Source organism: Ascaphus truei, chromosome 20 (assembly GCF_040206685.1).
Source record: "Ascaphus truei isolate aAscTru1 chromosome 20, aAscTru1.hap1, whole genome shotgun sequence".
NCBI classification, from domain to species: domain Eukaryota; kingdom Metazoa; phylum Chordata; class Amphibia; order Anura; family Ascaphidae; genus Ascaphus; species Ascaphus truei.
Genome location: NC_134502.1, coordinates 9,170,948 through 9,197,351, shown reverse-complemented (window position 1 = coordinate 9,197,351; position 26,404 = coordinate 9,170,948). Strand labels below are relative to the sequence as shown.

The 26,404-nt window shown below is 41.9% G+C and overlaps 1 protein-coding gene across 1 annotated transcript; it reads left to right on the top strand.

The window, feature by feature from the left end:
- Window positions 1-5,625: 5,625 nt before the first annotated feature.
- On the top strand, window positions 5,626-9,287 carry LOC142471296 (uncharacterized). The gene is made up of 2 exons (XM_075578129.1): window positions 5,626-5,927; window positions 7,981-9,287. The coding sequence occupies exon 2, from the start codon at window positions 8,083-8,085 to the stop codon at window positions 9,172-9,174; it is 1,092 nt and encodes a 363-aa protein (XP_075434244.1). The 5' UTR covers window positions 5,626-5,927; window positions 7,981-8,082; the 3' UTR covers window positions 9,175-9,287.
- Window positions 9,288-26,404: the final 17,117 nt, after the last annotated feature.

Here is a 26,404-nt window from a genome sequence, read left to right as displayed (position 1 = left end):
AATTAGATTTTGCTTTCCTGACAAATTACAGTGGGGAAGCAAAAGAAATAAAAAAGATCATAATGAAACATTGGGGCATTCTTAGGAATGACCCCATTCTGGGGGGAGAAATTCCCGAGAATCCAAACATAATTTTCAGGAAGGCATGTAATTTAAAAGACAAATTGGCACCAAGTGCTCTAAAAAGGAAAACTAAATCTGTAAACTGGTTACAACACAACAAAGGATTTTATGGATGCAAAACATGTAGAGCATGCCAATTCAAATCTAATAACTAATAACAAAGTAGAATTTTCCTCCAACAACACTGGAGAGAGCTTCAAAGTAGAGTCTTGTTTAACATGTAGATCGGACCATGTAGTATACCTCCTGGAGTGTCCATGCAAACTACAATTCATAGGTAAAACTGAAAGACCAGTTAGGGTCAGAATTATAGAACATACTGTATTAGTAGCATCAAGAGACAACTTACCACACACAGTTTATCCAATCACTTTATGGAGAAACACCAGGGGGATACTACAGGTCTGACCTATATGGCTATAGAACAGATTCCAGGCCACTGGCGGGGGGGAGATTGCAATTTGGAACTCATTAAGAGAGAATCATTTTGGATACACAGATTGCAAACTCTCCCCCAGAGGCCTTAACATGGAAATAGAAATTGCACCATTTCTGTAATTGTTTTTATTATGACACTAATTATGCCTTTCTTGTTCCTCTCTGTGTCTCCACAGTTCCTTATAGGGTTAATAATAATATAAATATTAGCCCTGTTTATGTAGGTCAGTAGGCTCTTTTTTGTTTTCCTTCTGTCCAACACCCCTCCATTGCATTGTGTCCCTGAGATTTATGTGTATTCATATGCTGTTGTGTACATTTTTATTATATAACATTATCATGTAAGGGCATTGATCAATACATTTACATCTTTGTACTCTTTTTGAGATCCCTTGTGTAGTATCACCCTTTATATACGAGTTCCTTTTTTATACTAGTTCTTTTTTATATACCAGTTCGTTTTTTATATATAAACATTCATGATTTTATTGGATTTTTTAAGATCTACTTCGGTGTTCCCCTTTCTCTTTTTTTCCCCATTTTTGGTGGACTGATCGTGCCCCGTTTTTTGACTCGTCCACAAATAAATATTTTTGGTTAATCAGTTTTGGTCATTATGTCATTATCTCTATTTTCCCTTTCAAGTCCCATATCTTTTTGACATAAAGATGTGAATGTTCATTGATAATTTTTCATATAGATTGTTCAGTGCAGACCTGACAAAACAGGTGATTTTTTATCCATGTTAATTGCGTAGGGTATATTAAGATGTTAGGTGGGAGGGGGCGGTACACTCCTGACGAAGCCACGCATTGGATTGGCAAAACGCGTAGAGTGATAGCTGCCCAAAGGAGGAGAGAAGAAGTGACAGAGATTACGAGTCCCGAAACCGGAAGTGACATGACGCAAAGAACCGGATGTGACGTGACGCAACGCCTCAGAGAGAGACCAGGAAGCAGGTAGATGACTGTGGAGGCGTTTCACGAACCGATCGCTGACCGGAGGCGGGGGGTGAGCCAGGTGTTCACATCGATTCTCTTCCATCACATTTTAGTGATATATGCGTTATTTTAACGTTTTTATTGTAAGTTTGCATTTTTTGAACCCTTATAAAGTTACGTTTTTTAAGATTGGTCTGCACTATGGATATATTTCTTTTTTCATGCACCATCATCTTGCTGTGATCGGAGTTCATCATCTTCTCTGAACCAGAAGTTCTTCTTGTCATCCATAATTGCTTCCTGTTGCCCGTTAAATACTGATATCTTGTGAGTAGGCTGTACATAAGAGCCAAGAAATCCACAGACTTTATTTACATTGTTTTATTGTCTACACTTAGATTGTTTTTGTTTTATTTCCTGTATATGCTCCCCGTGGATTGCGAACAAAATTCTACTACTTGGGGACCAGAGAAACCAGTCCCTGCCAGAAGGGTTTGAGCAGGGGGTCTTAATTCATTTATTATTGTCACGTTTATATCACGTTTTTGTGATTATTCACATAATTGTATCACTTGAACATTTATTTTATTCACTTTATTTTTAGTGATCACTAATAGTGTTAGCGCCTACTTCTTTCACTGTAGCACAGCACATAAGTTGGAATTTAGACCAGGGTAATGCAGTTGATGTGGTCTACTTAGATTTTGCAAAGGCTTTTGATACGGTTTCACACAAGAGGTTGGTGTACAAAATAAAGCAATTTGGACTCAGTAATAATATATGCACCTGGATTGAAAACTGGTTAAAGGACAGACAACAGAGGGTTGTCATAAATTGAACTTTTTCAGGTTGGGCTAAAGTCGTGAGTGGAGTACCTCAGGGATCGGTACTGGGACCCCTGCTTTTTAACTTGTTTATTAATAACCTTGAGGTTGGGATCGAGAGCAAAGTCTCCATCTTTGCTGATGATACTAAATTGTGTAAGGTAATAGAATCAGAGCAGGATGTAATTTCTCTTCAGAAGGATTTGGAGAGACTGGAAACGTGGGTAGGAAAAAGGCAGATGATGTTTAATACAGATAAATGTAAGGTTATGCATTTGGGATTCAAGAATAAAAAGGCGACTTACAAATTAAATGGAGATATATTGGGGGAATCCTTGATGGAGAAGGATTTAGGAGTGCTTGTAGACAGCAGGCTTAGCAATAGTGCCCAAAGTCATGCAGTAGCTGCAAAGGCAAACAAGATCTTATCTTGCATCAAACGGGCAATGGATGGAAGGGAAGTAAACATAATTATGCCCCTTTCCAAAGCATTAGTAAGACCACACCTTGAATATGGAGTACAATTTTGGGCACCAATCCTAAGAAAAGACATTATGGAACTAGAGAGAGTGCAGAGAAGAGCCACCAAAGTAATAAAGGGAATGGACAATCTAATTTATGAGGAGAGACTAGCTAAATTAGATTTATTTACATTAGAAAAGAGGCGTCTAAGAGGGGATATGATAACTATATACAAATATATTCAGGGACAATACAAGGAGCTTTCAAATGAACTGTTTATCCCACGGGCAGTACAAAGGACTCGGGGCCATTCCTTAAGGTTGGAGGAAAGGAGATTTCACCAGCAACAAAGGAAAGGGTTCTTTACAGTAAGGGCAGTTAAAATGTGGAATTCATTACCCATGGAGACTGTGATGGCAGATAGGTTGGACATCATTTAGATGGGAAAGGTATACAGGGATATATCCCAAATATGTATACATGGGAAGGATGTTGATCCAGGGATTAATCTGATTGCCAATTCTTGGAGTCAGGAAAGAATTTATTTTCCCCCTTATGAGATATCATTGGATGATATGACTCTGGGGTGTTTTGTTTGCCTTCTTCTGGATCAATAAGTAAGTATAAATATATGATAATGTATCGGTGTCTAAATTTAGCATAGGTTGAACTTGATGGACATACGTCTTTTTTCAACCTCATCTATTATGTAACTATGTAACTGGGTTCTCTCCCTTCAAGCTCCTATATAGTCGCAGGGTCTGGGGACCGCTTGACTTATTGCATGAGGGATGGGAAGGGGATACTACCAATACTGATGCTTCTGTGCTTCAGTACATGGTAGATCTCAGGGACCGGCTAGATCTCAGGAACCGGCTAGGGGTTGGCACAGACTAATCTCAGGGAGGCTCAGACCAAGCAGAAGACCTGGTATGATCAGAATGTTCATAGCAAATCATTCATCCCAGGACAGCAAGTACTTGTTCTGAAGCCCACTCGGCAGAACAAATTAATGGCGGCCTGGTCTGGACCGTACACGGTTATCAGGCAGATGAATGAGTGCAACTACGTTGTACAGCTATATGGAAAGACAGGTACATTATATGACTGGGGTTTTTTGTTTGCCTTCCTCTGGATCAATAAGGAAGTATAGATATAGGATAAAATATCTGTTGTCTAAATTTGGCATTGGTTTGAACTTGATGGACCTATGTCTTTTTTCAACCTCATCTACTATGTAACTATGTAACTATGCATAGTAACAGTGGCATCAGCTTTTGAGGTATATAGCCTAGCTTTGAGTTTAAGTATAAAAGCTACAATTACCCTGACTCTAGGGCAATATACTACAGTGGTATGTATGTATGTTTCTGCACACAACATAGTGTGGACAGAATTAGTGTATGTCTGTGTTACTTTACAGAATATTCATCAAGCTGCATCATATGTATTGGGGATTAACCCTTTACCAGCATACAGAAACTAAGCAGGTTAAAATACATATATAAAAAGGTACTGATGACTAACAAGTTTTCAGGCACTATTACATAAACAAGTGATATTCAGGGTAATTAACCCTTTATTAACCCCATTTACATCTATGAGTGATTTTTTCCTTGTGTATCTTGCTTAGATTATTAACTGTAAGGAATCGGGGGTCACGTCCACCACGACATGACCCCTCCTTAACTCCCGCGGGACCCACAGCCGCCGTCGCATCCCCCCTTCAGCGGTATCCCCGCCGTGGTGCCGCTTGTGTATCCTGCTTATATTATTAACCCAAATAACGGTTGATCCAGCTGAACTTACAGTGATCCAGCTAAAACTGATGTGAGCCATACGTGGATCTCACTAGTAAGTAACACAGCAAACAAAGCAGTATGTCGTCAGCACTATAGGTATATAATCCAGCTGAGTATTCACACACAGGTTACAGTGTATTTGCTATCACCCGGATTTCAGGGTTACACTGCAGTCTTATACAGGTATATTTGGACAGGGCAGAGTGTGGACTCTGTCAGTACATATTTATGTGACCTCAAATGATATCTGTCTGCCTGTATTAAAGACAGAAGGGGGTAATTTACTCCTTACCATCACATTAAAAGTGAACATAAGTACCACCCACATGGGAATAATACAAGCCTTAGTAATCACTGACTGGATATTTCTCTAGTGTATGTTTTCAGGGCTATTTACCCTGCTCTAATTAATAGTGTATTAGGCATAGATAATTTACCTAATTCTGTGCTACATAACCTTGTTATTATCATGAGTCACCAGCATTTGGAATACCTATGACATACTACATAAACATATCCATATTATATTCCTGGATATACCAATCGTTTTTATAGACATCATTGTATTATGTATGCATCAACATAACATAAGAAAACTAGAACGTATGTGCCTCTTCACAAGTATAATATGTAGCGTTTTTAATTTAGGTTTTAATTAGCTTGTTTCCAATATTTTGACCAATAAAATTATATTATTTTTGTATTATTAGTAGTATAGGTGAGTGCATCAATAGGGTATCTTTTTCTGTCCATTAACCCCGATACATAGCTACTGTAAAGACTTTCTCCGGCAAACCCACCCTGAAACTTACCTCCTGAAATCTCCTGGTCCCAGCACCTCTGGAAAAGGTAAAACACAAAAAAGGGCAATTGTCGCATATTTCGCAGTCGCGGTAATGCATACACAATGCCTGGGCTCAAGAGCTGACACTCTAAGACCCCAAAACACAGATCAAGGGTAACCAAGTGGGCTTAACCTTTATTATTGAGCCTGGTTACCTCCTCACCGTCACAGGCATTGACTTAATTCCTAGGCATCCCCACTACATATAATAGGCACAAGATCCAAACATGCCTTACTTCTTAACTTTCTTTCTGATTTAGTAATTGGCTGTGTTGCTCCTGACTCCTGTGCTGCAGTGCTGTATCTGTTCCTGCTTCCGGATTCAGTCCTCTGCTGATCCTATTACCTGGTTCTGATTCCGACTCACATCCTGACTACTCTACAGACCTTGATCGCTGGTTCCGATTCTGGCTGTTATCCTGGCTACTCTGCTGATCCAGATCCCTGGTTTTGAATCCGGCTCTCCCCTTAGATTTTTTAGTGCTGTCTGGCAGTATGTACATAGTTATATTTTATTACTATGAATCAGAGATTTGTATGTACTCTAATCCACATGTATTTCACATGCATATATTTCTGGTAACAGGGAAGCAAGGACCCACTTGACAAATAATATAATTTCTTCTCAAGGACTACTCCTACTTCTGATAAAAACAGAAAGTGAGCCTGATGTGACGTGGAGTGTCTATCTAAATTTTTCTTCAGACGTGCAGCCTGTGCAATCACATACAGGGAAACTAACAGTTACCACCTAAGTGACAAGATCTAGTGTCATGACCGACCCAACCAGTTGACCTTGAGCGCTTAGTCTTCAATACCTTGATTACAACACTACAACACTTCATAGTTTCACAAGGCTGAAGTTAGCTTCTTATTCAAGAAAAAGTTATTTTCCAATGGTTAGATGACTTTGGGCCGCCTATTTCAGTGTTCACCTGTTACCTTCACATATATTTTAATAAATCTGGTTCTATATTTTTAAGTGTATATAAACAAAAAAAACGTAAAGGTGCAAACTCATTAAATATAAGTATCTCCTATAATATATACAGGATGTGTCAAGGTAAAGCCTAAAATTGAGAATGGAGAAAAGCTGTATGTAAAGGTGTCACTACTGTTTTAAAGTGTTAGGAAGGAATTCAAGGTAAAGGAAGCAGTGCAACTCCCACGCTGGTAAAAACCACAGACCAGGGTAAGGACACTCAAGTGAAGCTTTAATGACACCCCACCGCCCCCCAAAACCCACTCTGACAAAGCACGGTGTACGTGCGAAACACGTCAGAGTGGGGTTTTGGGGGGCGGTGGGGTGTCATTAAAGCTTCACTTGAGTATCCTTACCCTGGTCTGTGATTTTTACCTGCGTGGGAGTTGCACCGCTTCTTTTACCTTGAATTCCTTCCGATTCAATCAGCTGGAGCACACCGGATCAGCTACAAGTCTTGCTACCACAACAGTGAGTACTTTTTATTTTGTGGTCCCTGTCCCATACAAGATTTACCTCACGTTGGAGGCTATTGGGGGGGCTGTTGTACCACTGCATTTAATCAGTGTATCATCCACATGGACGGCTGTTCAGCAAACAGTTTCAATACACTATGAATTTGGTTACTATTGAGAAGCGCCACTAGGGGGTGTGAGACTCCCATTTCTCTGCAACTTAAAGTGTTAGGAGAAGGAAATTCCTACATCTAAAATCTAAACAATTAAGATCTAAAAAAAGACAACTAATAGTGCTAATGCAAATAAGCAATGAAGTTAGGAATCGAATAAGAGAAAATGGTGAGTAATAAACACTAATTAAATACAAGGTTACAGGGTGACATCATAGTCACATCAATACACTTTAGTGGTGGGTGCTTGAGGAACAAACATCATATTTCATAAAAAGGAAACTTGATCCCAAATAAGTGTATCTGCTAAGAATTTCTAATGCCCTTTTTTTAAGTTTACCATTCCCATTATAAAATGGAAATATATGTGGTGCACATGCATTCAACTCAAATGATTTTCACTTGTACATTATATATGGTAACTGGTGAGAAACTCAGCACCTCATAAAGTAAAACATTTGCTAAATCTGGGGCACACAGAGCATTATCATGATGAAGTAGCTGAGAACATTTTAAATGTATTGGAATTGCTAATCGTTTTCTGCACTGATCTAGTAAAGAGTTAACTGAATACCAGATTTAATGCACATTTTCCATGTGTATGTTGTCTCTTTAGTGTCTGGCACTCCAGGGGCTCATTGACATAGTTATGTCAAAAACGGCATACTCATTTTACTGCGCTCCATAGAATCTACACAGATTAGGAATGGAAGGGGGGCGACCTCCCATTCCATCATCAGTGATGAAGTGATTATGTGATCAGGAGTGACGGATGGGCATTGGCAATCTGGTGCTGCGACCCCTATGGCATGCAAAGATTAAAATGCTCAAACAGATATAATTACATTAACTTCATTACAGTGCATTTGTTTCCAGCTGATGGATCTATGATAAGAAATACACCTGAAGTACATATTTTTTTGTTTTGTTCACCAGATTGGATAATACTGAAATCTTCTATTGCACAAAGTCATCAAGAAGTAAACCGCATTAACCGAAATACACCAAGAAAGAGTCTGAGGAAAATCTGTGAGAATTATGGCTAACGAATCAACCTCACAAGAAGAAGGAAATCTCACAGAATCCCACATGTATACACCCAGAGAACATACAGGAACAGAATATTCATCTACTCATATTACAAAGGGTAACAAAGGAAACACTTATGCAGGGAAAATTCACAAGAACTTGTCAGTAAAGAGGTATAAGTGCTGTGAAAGTGCTAAAACATTTCACAATGAGTTATTTTATAGAACTCACCAAAGAAAACACACCACAGAGATGCTGTATAACTGCTTTGAATGTCAGAAATGCTTTACTAGAAGCTCAGATCCTGTTAAACATCAAACACTTCACAAAGAAGAGACTTTGTCTTGTTCTGAATGTGGAAAACTCTTCTCTTATAAATCAGCTCTTGCTACACATCTGAGAGTACACACACGAGAGAAGCCATTTGTATGTTCTGAATGTGAGAAATGTTTTAGCAGGAATTCATATCTTCTTATACATCAGAGAAGTCACACAGGAGAAAAACCATTTGTATGTTCTGAATGTGAGAACTGTTTTACCAGTAACTCAGATCTTGTTAGACATCAGAGACTTCACACAGGAGAGAATCCATTTGTATGTTCTGAATGTGGGAAATGTTTTACCAATAACGCTAAACTTGTTATACATCAGAGAACTCACACAGGTGAAAAACCATTTGTATGTTCTGAATGTGAGAAATGTTTTACCAATAACTCAGATCTTGTTAGACATCAGAGAATTCACACAGGAGAAAGACCATTTGTATGTTCTGAATGCGAGAAATGTTTTACCAATAACTCAGATCTTCTTATACATCAGAGAATTCACACAGGAGAAAAACCATTTGTATGTTCTGAATGTGATAAATGTTTTACTAATAACTCACACCTTGTTTCACATCAGAGAATTCATACAGGAGAAAAACCATTTGTATGTTCTGAATGTGAGAAATGTTTTACCAATAACTCACACCTTGTTTCACATCAGAGAATTCACACAGGAGAAAAACCATTTGTATGTTCTGAATGTGAAAAATGTTTTGCCCGGAGCTCACATCTTGTTAGGCATCAGAGATTTCACACAGAAAAGGATAAATTGTAATATGACACTACATGAAAATTATGGCTTTTGTAAAATGTATCTTTAAACTTATGAAAATATGTATTTATTGTACTTGTGTGGCATATTTAACTTTTTATTATTAATGAACTTAGAAAAATATAAGGTAAGTGTGTAATTTGTATTACATGTCTTCGTTTTAAGAAAATACTATAAGTTGGAAGTTCCTTATACTGTAGGTCATTTTTTAATAAATAGTTTATAATGTGTGTCTCATGTTATTTCACTAAGTACTATAAGTTGGAAGTTCCTTATACTGTAGGTCATTTTTTAATAAATAGTTTATAATGTGTGTCTCTTGTTATTTCACTAAGTTTGAAAATGTATGTCTGGCGCAAACCATGCAGTACATTTGCTATGTATAGTTAAAATTACAAGCAATAAATAAAATAAACTAACATGGGCTCCATTTTGTTTAGATTCCACAAGACTGACATTTATTATGAATACAGATAACCTCTACATTGCCTGTGAGCTGAGCTTATTCTTAAACATCATGTCCTTGTAAAGATTTGAAAAAATATACTACAACATCATCACACTTTATAGGTACCTGAAACACAAAGTATTCCCCACTCAGTATTCAGATGCCAGAAATAATCCTGTCACCATATTTTCCTTACAAAAGGTATGCAAAACATATATTTTATTTTTTTATTAAACGATTCTTTTGTGTAGATTGATATACACATGTAAACATATGTCTTCTTCATATGATGTTTTGTTTCAATCATATACAGTGGTGTGAAAAATAAAGTACACCCTATTTAAATTCTATGGTTTTACATATCAGGACATAATAACAATCATCTGTTCCTTAGCAGGTCTAAAAATTAGGCAAATACAACCTTAGATGAACAACAACATATTACATATTACACCGTGTCATGATTTATTTAACAAAAATAAAGCCAAAATGGAGAAGCTATGTGTGAAAAACTAAGTACACCCTTACTGCTTCCATAAGAATTAAGATGCTAAGTAACAGACAGGTGCTGCTTATCAAATGCCCTTGATTAATTGATCATTAGCAATTGTGACCACCTGTATAAAAGCCACAGTTTTAGCAGTTTGCTGGTCTGGAGCATTCTGGTGTATGTTAAAACAATGCCAAGGAGCAAAGACATCAGCAATGATCTTAGAGAAGAAATTGTTGCTGGCCATCAATCTGGGAAGGATTATAAGGCAATTTCCAAACAATTTAAAGTCCATCATTTTACAGTGAGAAAGATTATTCAAAAGTGGAAAACATTTAAGACAGTTGCCAATCTTCCCAGGAGTGGACGTCCCAGCAAATTCACCCCAAGGTCAGACCGTGCAATGCTCAGAGAAATTGCAAAAAAAACAAGAGTTACATCTCAGACTCTACAGGCCTCAGTTAGCATGTTAAATGTTAAAGTTCATGACAGTACAATAAGAAAAACACTGAACCAGTATGGTTTGTTTGGAAGGGTTGCCAGGAGAAACCCTCTTCTCTCTAAAAAGAACATGGCAGCACAGCTTAAGTTTGCAAAGTTGCATCTGAACAAACCACAAGACTTCTTGAACAATGTCAGACGAGACCAAAGTGAAGATGTATGGCCATAATGCACAGCGCCACATTTGGCGAAAACCAAACACAGCACATCAGCACAAATGCCTCATAAAAAACTGTCAAGCACGGTGGTGGAGAGGTGATGATTTGTGCTTGTTTTTGCAGCCACAGGACCTGGGAACCTTGCAGTCATTGAGTCGACCATGAACTCCTCTGTATACCAAAGTATTCTAGAGTCAAATGTGAGGCCATCTGTTCGAAAGCTAAAGCTTGGCCGAAATTGGGACATGCAACAGGACAATGATCCCAAGCACACCAGCATATCTACAACAGAATGGCTGAAAAAGAAAAGAATCAAGGTGTTGCAATGGCCCAGTCAAAGTACAGACCTCAACCCAATTGAAATGCTGTGGCTGGAACTTAAGAGAGCTGTGCATAAACAAATGCCCACAAACCTCAATGAACTGAAGCAACGTAAAGAAGAGTGGGCCAAAATTCCTCCACAATGATGTGAGAGACTGATAAAGTCATAAAGAAAACGATTACTTCAAGTTATTGCTGCTAAAGGTGGTTCTACAAGCTGTTGATTCATAAGGTATACTAAGTTTTTCACACATTGTTTCTCCATTTTGACCTTAATTTTGTTAGATAAATCAAGACACGGTGTAATATGTCATGTGTTGTTGTTAATCTGAGGTTGTATTTACCTAATTTTAAGACCTGCTAAGGAAAAGATGATTGTTATTATGTCCTGATATGTAAAACCATAGAATTCAAAGAGGGTGTACTTTCTTTTTCACACCACTGTACATGGAAAGCCATACAATTTTTTTTACTCCAAATCTTTAGGCTGTCAGATCTGTGAGAACTGGCTTCTTACAAATTTTCTCTCATATTTTCACTTTTTTTTTTTGTTTCAAAAATTTTATTAGGGTCAAGGATAGCCAATTTTTACATAATACACTGAAGCATACAGAAGCACATCTATACATGCAGTTAACTTAAACATTCCAAATGTACATAGGACTTTGTGTGTCCATCCAAAGCTCACACTCCCGTTTAGTAGGGGGAACAGATCAAGGTATCGTACTTTGTAGGTGCGTATTTGATCTACCTGTAATACCCCCCTTTTTTCCCCCCTTCATTTAACCAGTAAGAAAGTGGGGAGATGAAGGGGACAGACAGCGAGTCCAATAGGAGGACGAGAAGAGGAGGAAGAGACAGGGAGGGGGGGTGAGGGCGAGGGGAGGCACTAGGAGAGGGGGGTTGGGGAAGGCGTGGGGTGTGATCAGAGGCGGGAGGACTTGAACAAATCGAGATTTTCCTAGTTGAGTTATCTCTTCGCTTCCTTTGGCTTTCTCTGGGAACCGGCTTTTCTTTTAGGAGTCCAGGCTCCAACGTATTTCTAGTCGTAGGGCCAGGGCTCCCAAATCTTATAGAAACGTTCCAGTTTCTGGTTTATTTGGGCTGTTAATCTCTCCATTAATTTAACCTCATTCATTCTTTTTATATCTGTGCGCTTAGAAGGGGCCTTTACCTTCTTCCAGGCTGCCGCGATGGAGCAGCGTGCGGCAGTTAAAAGGGAAGAGACCAGCGTTTTTAAAGGCGTCTCAAGCTCCTCAATCGGTTTAGCGAGGAGATAGGTCAGAGGGTCTATCGGGACTCTCAGTTCCGTTATTTCCTCGATCATGGATTGTACCATGGTCCGATATCTTTGGACCTCTGGACACGACCACCAAATATGGGACATATCCCCCTCCATGCCACATCCTCTCCAGCATAGATCTGATGAGTCTGGGAAGATTTGGCTCAGTCTACTCTGGGTCAAGTACCATTGAAACAACATTTTGTATATATATCCTTTGTGGACGTGCAAATTGAGGTTTTGGCTGCTGATTCCCAGATATCCCTCCAGTCATCCATGTCTATTTCTAAATTGCGGTCTTCAACACACTTCTGCATATAATTGTGTTCTTGGGTAGTTGCATGAGATGCTAATCCCATGTATATTCCCTGTAACGGATCGGGGGACAAGCGCCTCTCAGCATGTTCCCTTCACCTCAAGCCCCACTGCGGTTAGCTGCCCTGATTCCCTGCTCCCTCAATCTCTCACCCCCTCCATGCATAGCCGTTCCTCCGCGGCGCACGCCGCACATCCAGGTAAGTGATCGGGGCGCACGCGTGGTAGCCTCGCAGAAGGCGCGCACCCGATCACCTGTGACGGATCGGGGGACACGCACCTCCCAGCATGTCCCCGTCACCTCAGGCCCCACTGCGGCTAGTTGCCCCGCTCCTCCACTCCCTCGCTCTCTTACCTCCTCCACGCCGAGCCGCTCCCCTGCAGCGCACGCCAAGGCACACAATCAGGGCATGCGCACGGCAGCCTTACAGAGAGTGCGCGTACACGATCATTTTACCAGCCCTCTCGCAACCTTTGCTCCGCCCCTCATCAGCTGCAGGCGATTGCTGTGGATTACACCCCTGTCTCCTCCCTTGCTCACCTGCACCTATCCCTGCAAGCACCCAGACATACCCCTGCTCCACCCCTTACTTCTATCGGCCCTCCTTCCTTTATAACCCCACTCTGTCTTCTCATTTCTTGCTCTGCATAGCTTCTCTGTAGCTCCTGTGTGCCGTGTCTATGCCCAGCTCTGTTCCTGTTTCATCTCTGTTTCCTGTCCTAACCCCTGTTTGGATTCCTTTGGTTTGATCTTGGCTCCGTCTAACTATGTGTACCTCGCTACTCCTGGACTCTGCTTTGGACTTCATTACGCTGCTTTCTCCTGCCCCTGACTCCTGGCTCTTGGACTATTACCCCCAGACCTCTGGCACCCTGGACTCAGCAAGTATAACATTAACCCTTCTCTCACCAGGCCCGGCAACGCAACTTACCACACTCCGGGCACGCCCTCACTGCTGTGGGTGCGTGTTATACCCTTACCCACCTCAGTACTGGGGACTGGCCAGGTCTGCGGGCATACAGGCATTACATTATGCAGAGCCCAACAGATGCAGACCCCCTTGAGGTGGGCCAAGGTGTCACTATGGATCATTGGCAATTTTTAAGTGATTAACTCACCACCGTTACTCAAAAACTTTCTAATCTCTCACTATGGGAATCCCCAGTTGCACCGTCACCCCCGGCCCCAATACCTATGGGCAACCCGGAACCACGTATTCCACCTCCCAACTGGTATGACGGGGACCCCCATATTTGCAGGGGATTCTTGAACCAGTATGACGTCCAGTTTGAGATGTCCCCATCCCACTTTCCCTCTGGTCGTTCTAAAGTAGCATATGTCTATGCCCTGCTCACTGGCAATGCTCTTGCTTGGGCTTCCCCTCTCTGGGAACACAGACCAGACATAACCCAAGATTAGCCCAAATTCTGGCGAGTTTTCCAGCAGGTCTTTGACACACCAGCGCGTAGGGAGACTGCCGCTTCTTCCTTGTTTCATCTCTCCCAGGCTCGCAGGTCGGCTGCAAGATATGCAGTAGTGTTCCGCAACATCGCCGCAGGGACCCAGTGGAACGACGAATCTCTCGCCGCGGTATACTGGCACGGTTTGTCTGAATCCCTCAAGGATGACCTTGCAGCTCATGTTCGTCCCTCATCTCTAGAGGATCTCATCTCCCTCAGCATCCGGATGGATCAACGCATTCAAGAACGACGCCACGAGCGCCACCATCCTCGTTCACTCTCGTCCTTGCCTATCTCTCCTAGGTCTCCTCCTTTGGCTTTTCCTGCATTGGACGCTCCATAACTGATGCAAATCGGTAGCCAGCAGGTTCGGGCCGCTGAGAGAGCACAACGCCGTGAAGAGGGTATCTGCTACTACTGCGGTTCCCCGGAACACCAACTATGTCAGTGATGCGTGAAACCGGGAAACGAGAACGCCCAGTAAAGGTAGAGGGGCTTCTACTGGGTATCATTTCTCCTTGCCCCTCTCCCCCCAAGGAACTACCGAAGAGGATCCTACTTCCCATAACTTTGGTGGGTTCTAATCTTAAGGTAGAGGTTGAAGCCTTCATCGACTCCGGGTCTGGTGGTATCTTTCTGGATCACGACTTTGCCTGCACCAACCAAATCCCGTTAGTCAAGAAAAAGTCTCCCATCGGCCTGGAGGCTATCGACGGTCGACCGCTCCAACCGGCTTTCATCATTTAGGAATCTATTCCGCTTACCCTGACCACCGCGGATGGTCATACTGAGGTCATCATCTTCGATATTTTCCACTCTCCTACTGCCCAGGTTATTCTGGGATTGCCGTGGCTCCAACTTCACAACCCATTTGTGGATTGGACCAATGAATTACCGATCCAATGGGCTTCTACTTTGGAAAAGACGGTCACTCCTCCCGTTACCGTGCTCGCTGGCCTCGACTGCACTCTTTCTTCTTCTCTCTCTACCTTGCCGAAGGTATACCATGATTTCTTAGATGTCTTTAACAAGATTAAGGCTGAGGTTCCACCTCCTCATCGTTCATACAACTGTCCCATCGAATTAATTCCTGGAACCACACTCCCCAAGTCTAAGTCTTATCCCTTATCTGTGCCCGAGACCGAAGCGATGGTGACCTACATCCAGGAGAATCTCAAGAAAGGGTTTATTCGGAATGTCACCTCCCCCACCGGGGCAGGCTTCTTCTTCATGAAAAAGAAGGATGGCTCTCTAAGACCCTGTATCGACTTTCGTGGGCTTAACAAGATTACAGTTAAAAATCGGTACCCTCTTCCTCTAATTTCTGAACTCTTTGACCGGCTCCATTGAGCCTCTATATTTTCCAAGCTCGACCTGAGAGGAGCCTACAATCTTATTCGAATAAGAGACGGTGCCGAATGGAAAACCGCATTTAACACGCGTTTGGGTCATTACGAATACCTCGTGATGCCGTTTGGCCTCTGCAATGCCCCTGCCGTCTTCCAAGAATTTATGAATGATATCTACCGGGACATTCTGGGAGTCTTCGTCATCGTATACTTAGACGATATCCTCATTTTCTCCAAGAACCTGGAAGAGCACATTCGTCACAACAAGGTGGTTCTCTCTCGGCTTTGTGCTAATCACCTCTACGCGAAAATGGAGAAATGTCTCTTCCACCAATCCTCCACAGCCTTCCTTGGCTATGTAATCTCTGATAAAGGTTTCACCATGGATCCTGAGAAATTGAAGTCTGTTCTCGATTTGCCGTTGCCGAACTCCCTAAAAGCCGTTCAAAGTTTCCTTGGCTTTGCGAACTACTATCGGAAATTCATCCGTAATTTTTCCACTATTGCTCTACCCATTATTGCTCTGACCAAGAAAGGTGCTGATCCGACAGCATGGTCTCCTGAAGCCATCAAAGTCTTCGAGTTCCTCAAAAGAGCTTTCATCTCCGCCCCCATCCTTCGGCATCCGGATACTTCCCTTCCTTTCACCCTGGAGGTAGACGTTTCTGATGCGGGAGCTGGGGCAGTACTCTCTCAGAGATCTTCTCCACAAGAAAACCTCTATCCGTGTGGATTCTTTTCCAGGAAATTCTCTTCAGCCGAGAGAAATTATGATGTCAAGAACCGTGAACTTTTGGCTATCCAATTAGCCCTCCAAGAATGGAGACATATCCTCGAGGGTACCAAAGAGCCAGTAGCTATTCTCACCGATCACAAAAACTTATTGTACATTGAGGGGGCTCGTCGTTTGGGATCCCGTCAAGCACATTGGGCATTGTTTTTCTCTCATTTCAATTACACGATTTCATATATCCCAGGTACCAAGAATATCAAGGCCGATGCTCTGTCTCACCAATTCTTTATGGAAGAAGGATCTAACGAATCGTCAGAGACAATCCTTCCCGCTAAGTACATTATTTCCGCTAATAACTTTGATATCTTGGATGAGATCAATAAAGCCCAGTCTCATGTCCCTAGGAGATTTAAGGTGCCAGAAGGACGGTTGTATGCTGCTCCACGTTTTTGCCATAAGATCTTACACTGGGGGCATTCTTCTAGATCCGCCAGTCATCCAGGCTTCAAGAGGACTGTAGATCTTATCAAACGGACCTTTTGGTGGCCTAAAATGAACAAAGACATTTGTTATTTCACCAGTCTGCGTTCAGAGCAAGTCCACCCGTCACAAACCTTCTGGTCTCCTCCTGCCTCTTCCCATTCCGGAACAGCCTTGGAAGCATACAGTATCTCCATGGACTTTATTGTGGAACTTCCAAATTCTAAAAGGATGAATACGATCCTTGTGGTAGTGGACAGGTTTTCCAAGCACACACACTTTATACCCCTCAAGGGTCTTCTCAACTCAGCTACCTTGGCTGACATTTATTCTAAGGAAATTTTCAGATTACATGGCGTGCCACTTTCCATTATTTCAGACAGAGGTACTCAATTCATTTCTACATTTTGGCGAGCATTCTCTCAGAGACTTGGCATTTCCCTTCTCTTTTCCTCGGGTTATCACCCGCAGACCAACGGCCAGATGGAGAGAATGCATCAGACCTTGAAACAGTATCTCAGATGCTTCGTGTCAGAATCTCAAGACAACTGGGTGGATCTATTACCCTGGCAGAGTTCGCTATTAACTCGATGAAGAATGAGTCGCCTTTTTTCATTAACTATGGGTTCCACCCCAGCAGTCTTCCCCTCTCCTCCCTCCCCTCTGGTGTTCCTGCTGCAGATACTCACATTTCCAATCTACAGAACTCTTGGAAAAAGATTCAAGAAGCTTTACGAGGGTCCGTTCAAAGACAAAATACGCAAGCAGACCGGCGACGTCTGGTGGGCCCTGAATTCAAATCTGGAGACAGAGTTTGGTTATCTTCAAAAAATATCAAGCTCAAAACTCCTTCCCAGAAACTGGCTCCTAGATTCTTGGGTCCCTTCAAGGTTCTCGAACGAATCAACCCAGTAGCATATCGACTTTCGCTTCCTCCCACCATGAAGATACCCTCGGTATTTCACGTGTCTCTGCTCAAACCCTTTGTCTAAAATGCTCATATACCCAATCCCGTTGTTATACAAGGACAGCAGGAATTTGAAGTCCATTCCATTCTTGATTCCCGTTGGTCCAGGGGTAGACTTCAGTTCCTCATTCACTGGAAGGGATATGGTCCGGAGGAATGCTCTTGGATACCTTCTCATCATGTTCATGCTCCAGCTCTCCTCAAACAATTTCGTCGGAAATTTCCTCACAAACCTTGGGAGGATTGTCCGGAATCCGATCCTCAAGGGGGGACTGTAACGGATCTGGGGACAAGCGCCTCTCAGCATGTCCCCTTCACCTCAAGCCTCACTGCGATTAGCTGCGCTGATTCCCTGCTCCCTCAATCTCACCCCCTCTACCCATAGCCATTCCTCCGCGGCGCACGGTGCACATCCAGGTACGCGATCGGGACGCACGCACGGTAGCCTCGCAGAAGGCGCGCGCACCCGATCACCTGTGATGGATCGGGGGACACGCAGCTCCCAGCGTGTCAACATCACCTCAGGCCCACTGCGGCTATTTGCCCCCTCCTGCACTCCCTCGCTCTCTTACCTCCTCCACGCCAAGCCGCTCCCCCGCAGCGCACGCCGCACGCCAAGGCACACGATCAGGGCATGCGCACGGCAGCCTTACAGAGTGTGCACGTACCCGATCATTTTACCAGCCCTCTCGCAACCTTCGCTCCGCCCCTCATCAGCTGCAGGCGATTGCTGTGGATTACACCCCTGTCTCCTCCCCTGCTCACCTGCACCTATCCGTGCAAGCACCCAGACAAACCCCTGCTCCACCCCTTACTTCTATTGGCCCTCCTTCCTTTATAACCCCACTCTGTCCTCTAATTCCTTGCTCTGCATAGCTTCTCTGTAGCTCCTGTGTGCAGTGTCTATGCCCAGCTCTGTTCCTGTTTCAGCTCTGATTCCTGTCCCAGCCCCTGTTTGGATTCCTTTGGTTTGATCTTGGCTCCGTCTGACTACGTGTACCTCGCCTCTCCTGGACTCTGCTTTGGACTTCATTACGCTGCTTTCTCCTGCCCCTGACTCGTGGCTCTTGGACTATTACCCTCAGACCTCTGGCACCCCGGACTCAGCAAGTATCACGTTAACCCATTCTCACCAGGCCTGGCAACGCACATTACCACACTCCGGGCACGCCCTCACTGCTGTTGGTGCATGTTATACCCTTACCCACCACAGTACTGGTGACTGGTCAGGTCTGCGGGCATACAGGCGTTACATTCCCGAAATGAGTCCCCTTTGACATCTACTGTCTCCACACAGTCTCTCAAATTTTGTTAAACTCTGGAAATCTACATTTTTTGAGACTGTCTGCAGTCTAATCTGGAGGTACCCAAAAATTTGAAGGTCCGGCATTTGTTCTTTTTGGATTGATTCTTGGAACGAAATAATTTTACCCTTAGCTACTAGATCCTCTGCTCTTGTTATGCCCATTTGTCTATGTTTCTTAGCGTATTTTTGTGAGCAGCCTAATGGGAACGCTGGATTGTTCACTATGGGGGTTAGCAAAGATGGGATAGTGGTCAATTCATAGTTCCTTCTGCTCCTGGACCAGATCTCCCATGTGCACCTCATTGACCCAAGGTCAACTTTCCCACTTGTCCTTCCCCCCTTCCCCCTCACAAGCGTAGGACGACTCTATTCCCGCCCAGCAGCATTTGGCTGGGTTGCTGTTCCACATCACTATTTGTTTTAGATGGGCCGCGTGATAGTATTTGATAATATCCGGGACCCCTGGGCCTCCTCCCGTCCTCGGGGCTAACATTATTGACCTTGCCACTCTCTGCCTTTTGTCCCTCCATATGAACCGGAACACTCTGTTCTGGATGTTCCTCAGCTCGCACAGAGGGACTCTAACTGGAAGTGTCTGAAAGAAATATAGGAGCCTGGGCAAAATATTCATTTTTACAGACGCTATCCTGCCTAGCCAGGATATCTGGAAGCTATTCCAAGTCTGAAGATCTTTTATGATTTTGCTGAAAATGGCAGGGAAGTTACATTGGTATATTTTTTTTGTTATATTTTTTGGTAGGAGTTTGTTATGTTGATACCTAGGTATTTGGCTTTGGCTCCATTTATAATTAAAATTTGTTTTCAGAAGCTTAATTTCCAGGGCTGGTAGGGTTAAATTTAAGGCTTCTGACTTGTCATTATTTATTTTATAGCCTAAGATTTTCCCCAATTGGTCTAATTGGACTTGGAGATTCGGTAAGGAAGTCAGCGGGCTGAATAGGGTCAAAATCACATCATCTGCAAAAGGCGAGATTTTGTAGTCTGACTCCCCTATTTGGACTCCATGAATGTTGGGGTCTTCTCTGATTGTGGCTGCTAGTGGCTCGATAGTCAGCGCGAAACTGAGTGGAGACAAGGGGCACCCCTGTCTGGTACCATTCTTAATTTTGATAGGATCTGAGTCTCCTCCTGGGAGTTTGACCTGTGCTGTGGGCGTCCTGTAGAGAGCTCTAACGTCCCTCAGGAATGGGCCTGAGAAACCGAATTTCAGCATTGTTTGGTCGACAAATGCCCACTTTATTCTATCAAAGCTTTTTCTGCATCCAATGATAGCAAAATAGCTTTTGTGTCAGAGAACATGGGGGGACTCAATTAAGTCCTCCTCCCAAACCCCCATGAAAATGTTCGCATAACTCGGTGCAAACCTCGTCCCCATGGCAGTACCACACCTCTGTAAATAATATTTATTGTTAAACCAAAAAAAGTTTTTGTCCAGGATAAAGCGAATAGATTCTACAATAAATTTTACTTGTTCTTTTTTAATGTCTCCATCTCTTTCTAAAACTCTCATCACAGCCTCTATCCCATCTGTACTGTATGTATAATTGATGTACTGTACATAAGGCTGATACATCAGCCGTGACAAGGATATAGTGATTCTCCCACTTTATTTCATTCAGAATCCTGATAATGTCAGTAGTTTCTTTAATGTAAGATTTAAATGTAGGTACATATTTGGAAAGGAAACAGTCAATATACTGGGATAGATTATTAGTCAGTGAATCGATCCCTGATATAATAGGTCTACCAGGGGTATTTAAAACATCTTTGTGAATCTTAGGTAAGAAGTAAAAAAGAGGTCATTTAGGTTTGTCCTTACATAAAAATTTTAATTCATTGTCATTTAAAATTCCCGAATTTTTCCCTGTTATGAGAAATTCTTTTAGCTGTTGAAAGAAGTAGTTTGTGGGGTTGTGGTCAAGGATTTGGTACGTATTACTATCATCCAATATTCTATTAGCTTCATTTAAATACCAATATCGATCCATAATCACAACCCCACCCCCCTTATCAGCCTGTTTTTATAATAATCTCATAATTTGTCATAAGGCTTTCCAGAGCTTCCCTTTCATTTCTCGTTAAATTTTGTTTGTCAGCTTTGTAAAATCTGCTGCGACCATTTGATAAAAAACTTCTAAAAAATGCCCTTTATTATAGCTGGGGTAAAATGTATATCTTGGTTTCAGATCGGTGTGTTTAAAATCATTATATGTCCTATTCAATGGTAATAGATCATCAGCACTTTTGGAATCTCTATTAAGAGATGCTTGGTACAGAAAATGTCTTTGAATTGTCAATTTTCTAAGAAAAAGATTAGCCTCAATAAACAGTTGGAAATCGTTAGGTTTTATAGTGGGTGCAAAGGTTAAACCTTTTGAAATAACCTTTTTTGGGGATTCTGTTATTTCCAATGTGCTGAGATTAAAAATGTTGTCATAGTTGGGCATTATCGGATTTACTAACAGTTAGTAAGTTTCGTCTTCCTCGTCTTCCCCCCCTTTTTCCTCTATCCTTCTTTTTTTCTGGCTCGTGTTTAATTCCATTTCTTCTAGTGGGGAGAAGCGATTTTTTGTCTCCCAAAGATCCAAGAACCAGCCTGACTCTAAAAAACTGGTCTGGGTAGATTGAATAATAGGATTATTAATATTCTCTCTACTTTGTTTAGAAGTGTTTTCTCTATGTGGAATGTGATTTAAAGGTACCTCTCTTTTGTGTAAAGGTTTAAGATATTTGGTAGTATGCTATGGCTGAGTATGTGATGGTAAATTCTTTTTGGGTATTGCTCCATTATTGGAGGAGTTACTGATTTCCCTTTTGAAATTTTCTTTTTGGACAGTAATGGAATCGTTACGCTCGCCATTAGTTTTATTTGTAGTCCAATTTTTACTATTACCTTTGGCGTAATCTTCCTCATCCCGTTCATATTTTCTATCCTTATTATCTTTCAAATTAGTCTACAATTTTTCAAGTCTTTTTTGTAGAATCTTATCATTTTCCTTAAAAACAGGATGGCTCATTAGAGGTTCTATTCTTTCCTTGATAGTATTAATTTCTTTTGTCTAAAATGGCCATTCTTTTTTTATGTTGTAATGTTATAAGTTTCATAAGTTCAAATGAGGCATGGTCCACGATGCCCTCCCAGGCTCCGATGAACACTGCATCATCTACATCTAATGAAGGAATCTTGTTTATTCTAAGACCTCTAGGGATTAATTTGTTTGTCAAATAGTTATTTAAATATAACATGTCAAACCATTTTCTGGTATCCTTAAATAGAAGGGCTTCTACTGTAGTTTTGTGAATTCTCTATTCAAAATTTCTCTCTCACTCAGTGGGGCAGATTCCATCTGGTGAGCAGTGAAATTTAGTTCATTATTCCTTAATTGTCTTCTAGTGAAGACATTTGAACTGGAGTTTTCCATGTTCAATTAAAACATAGGATGCAACCTCTTGTCCCAGAACTAACAGATGTGAAAAATAAAAAGGAAGGGGGGGGGGGGGGAATGGACTGGGCGCTTCCAAAGGTGAAATGTGAAAAACAGTGTTTTAAGATTTAATAAACCACAAAATGTGAATACACTTAGAAAATTCCTTCACCAACCAGTGATACAAAATAATTATACAAAGTGTTACAGTAAATGCTGCTCGACTTCCTCAGAAAGGACTGTTCCAGGTCCCAGGATGTAAGATTTCTTTGCTCGTGGGGGAGGAAGAGTGCAGGTATGCTCAATGGTATATGTAAATGAAAAATAAAGCAAATATAGTGCAGATTGTGGGTACTGGTATATATCACTCTGTTAGCTATAAGTAATAGCACTCACAAAACTTCTCGTAATCTTAAGCGTGTCAGAGATTCTTCTCTCTCTGACTGGAGTAAGTATGGTAGACATGGAAAAGAAAAAGCCACAATAGTGCATACTATTTGACCAGATATATTCAATAAGAAGTATCAAGAGTAGTTAAACTCACATGTTCGAATAAATAAAACAGGCATTGGAGAGAACCGCCGAATGCAGAAGGACCCCATCGGTACACAGCTTCGTAGCGTCTCACTCGCGTCTCACAATTGATTTCCACGTATGTCACTTCCATGGTCGCGTCATAGGTGAGGGCGGAAGTGCAGTTTGCCTCTGGAATCAGCCCCGATATTGCCAGTCCTTCAGCTCTCTGGTTCTCCAGCAACGCTAACTCTACGCGTTTCGCTGGTGCTTCGTCAGGAGTTATGTCGCATGGGTCTATCTGCTTACTATATAGGCCCACCAATTAAATAATACAAATGTAATATGTAAATTTTAACCCTCTCGTCGCTCAAACATAGCGCGAGGTCAAAAGACCCAGTAATAGTCCTATGACATATATCTCATAAAGTGCAATACAAAAATCTTTATTAACCCTAAAATATATATAAAAATGTAGATGAAATGACTAGAGGAAGAGAAGAAAAAAACAACATTACCACACTGCAAAGTATGAATATATTAAAATGAAAATAAAATATTTAGTTGAACACATCATGTGTGCAAATAAATAGGTAAATACTAATAATAATAAAACCCAGAAGGGATTGCATAGGGAAGACAAATAGAAATGATGACTCAAATTAAAAAAGCACCTATATCTATATCAACATTTAACCCAAGGGGGGCAAGGGTCTGTATCTTATGAATCCAACAAGTTTCCCTCTTAGCCAGGCTATTCAACCTGTTGCCCCCCCTCCAATGGATGGTCACATGTTCAATACCTATGAAACTCAAACACTTGGGATCTGAATTGTAAAATATAAGAAAATGTTTTGATAAATTGTGGGTAATAAGACCTTTTTAATATTTCCCACATGTTCCAAAATACGAGTGCGTAATGGTCTTGGATTACGTCCAATGTACTGCAACCCGCAAGTGCATTGTAGTAAATAAATCACAAATTCAGTTTTGCAATTGATTATAACTATCTATTTTAAATATTTCACCTGTTTTCTTAGATGTAAATTTAAATTTCTCAGTTTCTTTAAAATGACATGCTTTGCATGAATAGCATCCAAAGAAGCCTTTCGGCTTCTCCAGCCAAGTGTTTGGTTTCACAGCTTGTATTGATTTAAAAGTGGTGGGAGCCAACTTATTTTTCAAATGCGGGGCTCTTCTAAATATGACACTGGGGATATCGGGAATATGGTCCTTAAAAACGGAATAATTTTTTAAAATATGCCAATGTTTACAAATGACTTTATTAATTTCATTAGCTTCTTTATTATAAGGTGTAAGGAAAGACATATTAAATGTTTTATTACTAGAGGACTGTGAGATAGAGAGAGAACAGCGAGAGAGATAACAGAGAGACAGAGAGAGACACAGAGGACAGAGAGAGGACAGCGAGACAGAGAGAGATAGACGACTGCAAGACAGAGACAGAGGACAACGAGAGAGAGATAGAGGACAGCGAGAGATAGACAGAGGATATAGAGAGAGACAGAGGACAGAGAGAGAGACAGAGGACAGAGAGAGAGAGACAGAGGACAGAAAGAGAGAGACAGAGGACAGAGAGAGACAGAGGACAGAGAGAGAGACAGAGGACTGAGAGAGACAGAGGACAGAGAGAGACAGAGGACAGAGAGAGAGACAGAGGACAGTGAGAGACAGAGGACAGAGAGAGAGACAGAGGACAGAGAGAGACAGAGGACAGAGAGAGAGACAGAGGACAGTGAGAGAGAGACAGAGGACAGAGAGACAGAGGACAGAGAGAGAGACAGAGGACAGAGAAAGAGAAAAAGGCCAGAGACAGAGAGACAGAGCACAGAGAGAGAGAGAGAGAGAGAGAGAGAGAGAGAAGAGAGAGAGAGAGAGAGAGAGAGAGAGAGAGAGAGAGAGAGAGAGAGAGAGAGAGAGAGAGAGAGAGAGAGAGAGAGAGAGAGAGAGAGAGAGAGAGATTGTGAGAGGACAGAGAGGGAGGAAGACAGAGGAAGAGAAAGACAGAGAGAGAGAGAAAGACAGAGAGGAGAGAGAGACACAGAGAGAGAGAGAGACAGAGGACAGAGAGAGACAGGACAGGGAGAGAGAGAGATAGAGAGACAGAGGACACAGAGAGAGAGAGAGAGAGAGACTGAGGACTGAGAGAGAAAGACAGAGTGAGAAAGACACACAGAGAGAAAGACAGAGAGAGAGAGGACAGAGAAAGACAGGACAGAGAGAGAGAGAGTGAGACAGAGGACAGAGAGAGACAGGACAGGGAGAGAGAGAGATAGAGAGACAGAGGACAGAGAGACGGAAGACAGAGCGAGAGACAGAGGACAGAGAGAGAGACAGAGGACAGAGAGAGACAGAGACAGAGGACAGAGAGAGAGAGACAGACGACAGCGAGACAGACGACAGCGAGACAGACAACAGCGAGACAGAGACAGAGGACAGCGAGACAGAGACAGGTATGGTGTGTGAGTGTCTCCTCTCCCCGTTGCCCAAAAGACCAAAAAAATGTGTGCAAACCAGGGTTAGCAATATAACAGGTCTTTATTCGGTTAACAGTTAAGACATGAGCATAAACAAGCATACACGTTGTAAAAACATAAATGTTATAAAACAATATATAACAAGGTGAATAAACAAGGTAAATAAACAAAACAAAAAGCACACTCACACTGAATTGCAACTTCTGTTGCCCAGCATCAGCCGCTTGGTTTGATCCCGCAAGATCTCCTCCTCCGTTGTTGCTCTCACTGGCGCGTCCGGCAGTGGAACCGGAAGAGAGGCTCTATACCGGATGTCCTGCGGTCGGCTGGGTCCCTCTCTCAATGAGCTCCGGCAGGGAACAACGCGTTTCGCAATAAGCTTCGTCAGGTTCCTGCCGGATGCTCATTGTGTGCAGTATATATAGGCGCCCGGTTTTAATTAATTGGTAAAAACACCTGGCATTCATTAAAAGTTGTCCACTTCAAATAGACTATTGTAATGTTCAATGCAAATCAAACCGATCATAGCCTTGGGAACAGGGACAATAAAATGTGCTTATACTTTCAACATATTATTGTAACCATTTCTTTAGTGTCAATATATTAAAAACCAACATTGTTTTAAAATTTGTTATAAAAATAAAACTAAACATCAATTCGCAGTGTGAACATTATATTGTGGTGAGTGTCATCAATAATCTTAGATTTACGGACCTTTGTGAGCTCACACACCCTATCATAGTGGTTCTGTGAGCTGTATCTTTTAGACCATTAAGCTGTTAGGGAACTTTCCTCCATTTGTAATACAATGGTGCCATCATGTGGCTGAGTTTGGAAACTACATCAACATAATTATTCCCTAATGGTGACTAATGCTAGTAACAGAATGCTGTAGGACTGTGGGCAGTGTAACAACCCAAATTTATTAGAGATCTAAAAATCTAAAAAACTTTTTTACAAAAATA

Bases quoted from the DNA above. Each gene is read 5' to 3' on its own strand.
- LOC142471296 (XM_075578129.1), top strand. From the start codon at position 8,083: ATGGCTAACGAATCAACCTCACAAGAAGAAGGAAATCTCACAGAATCC.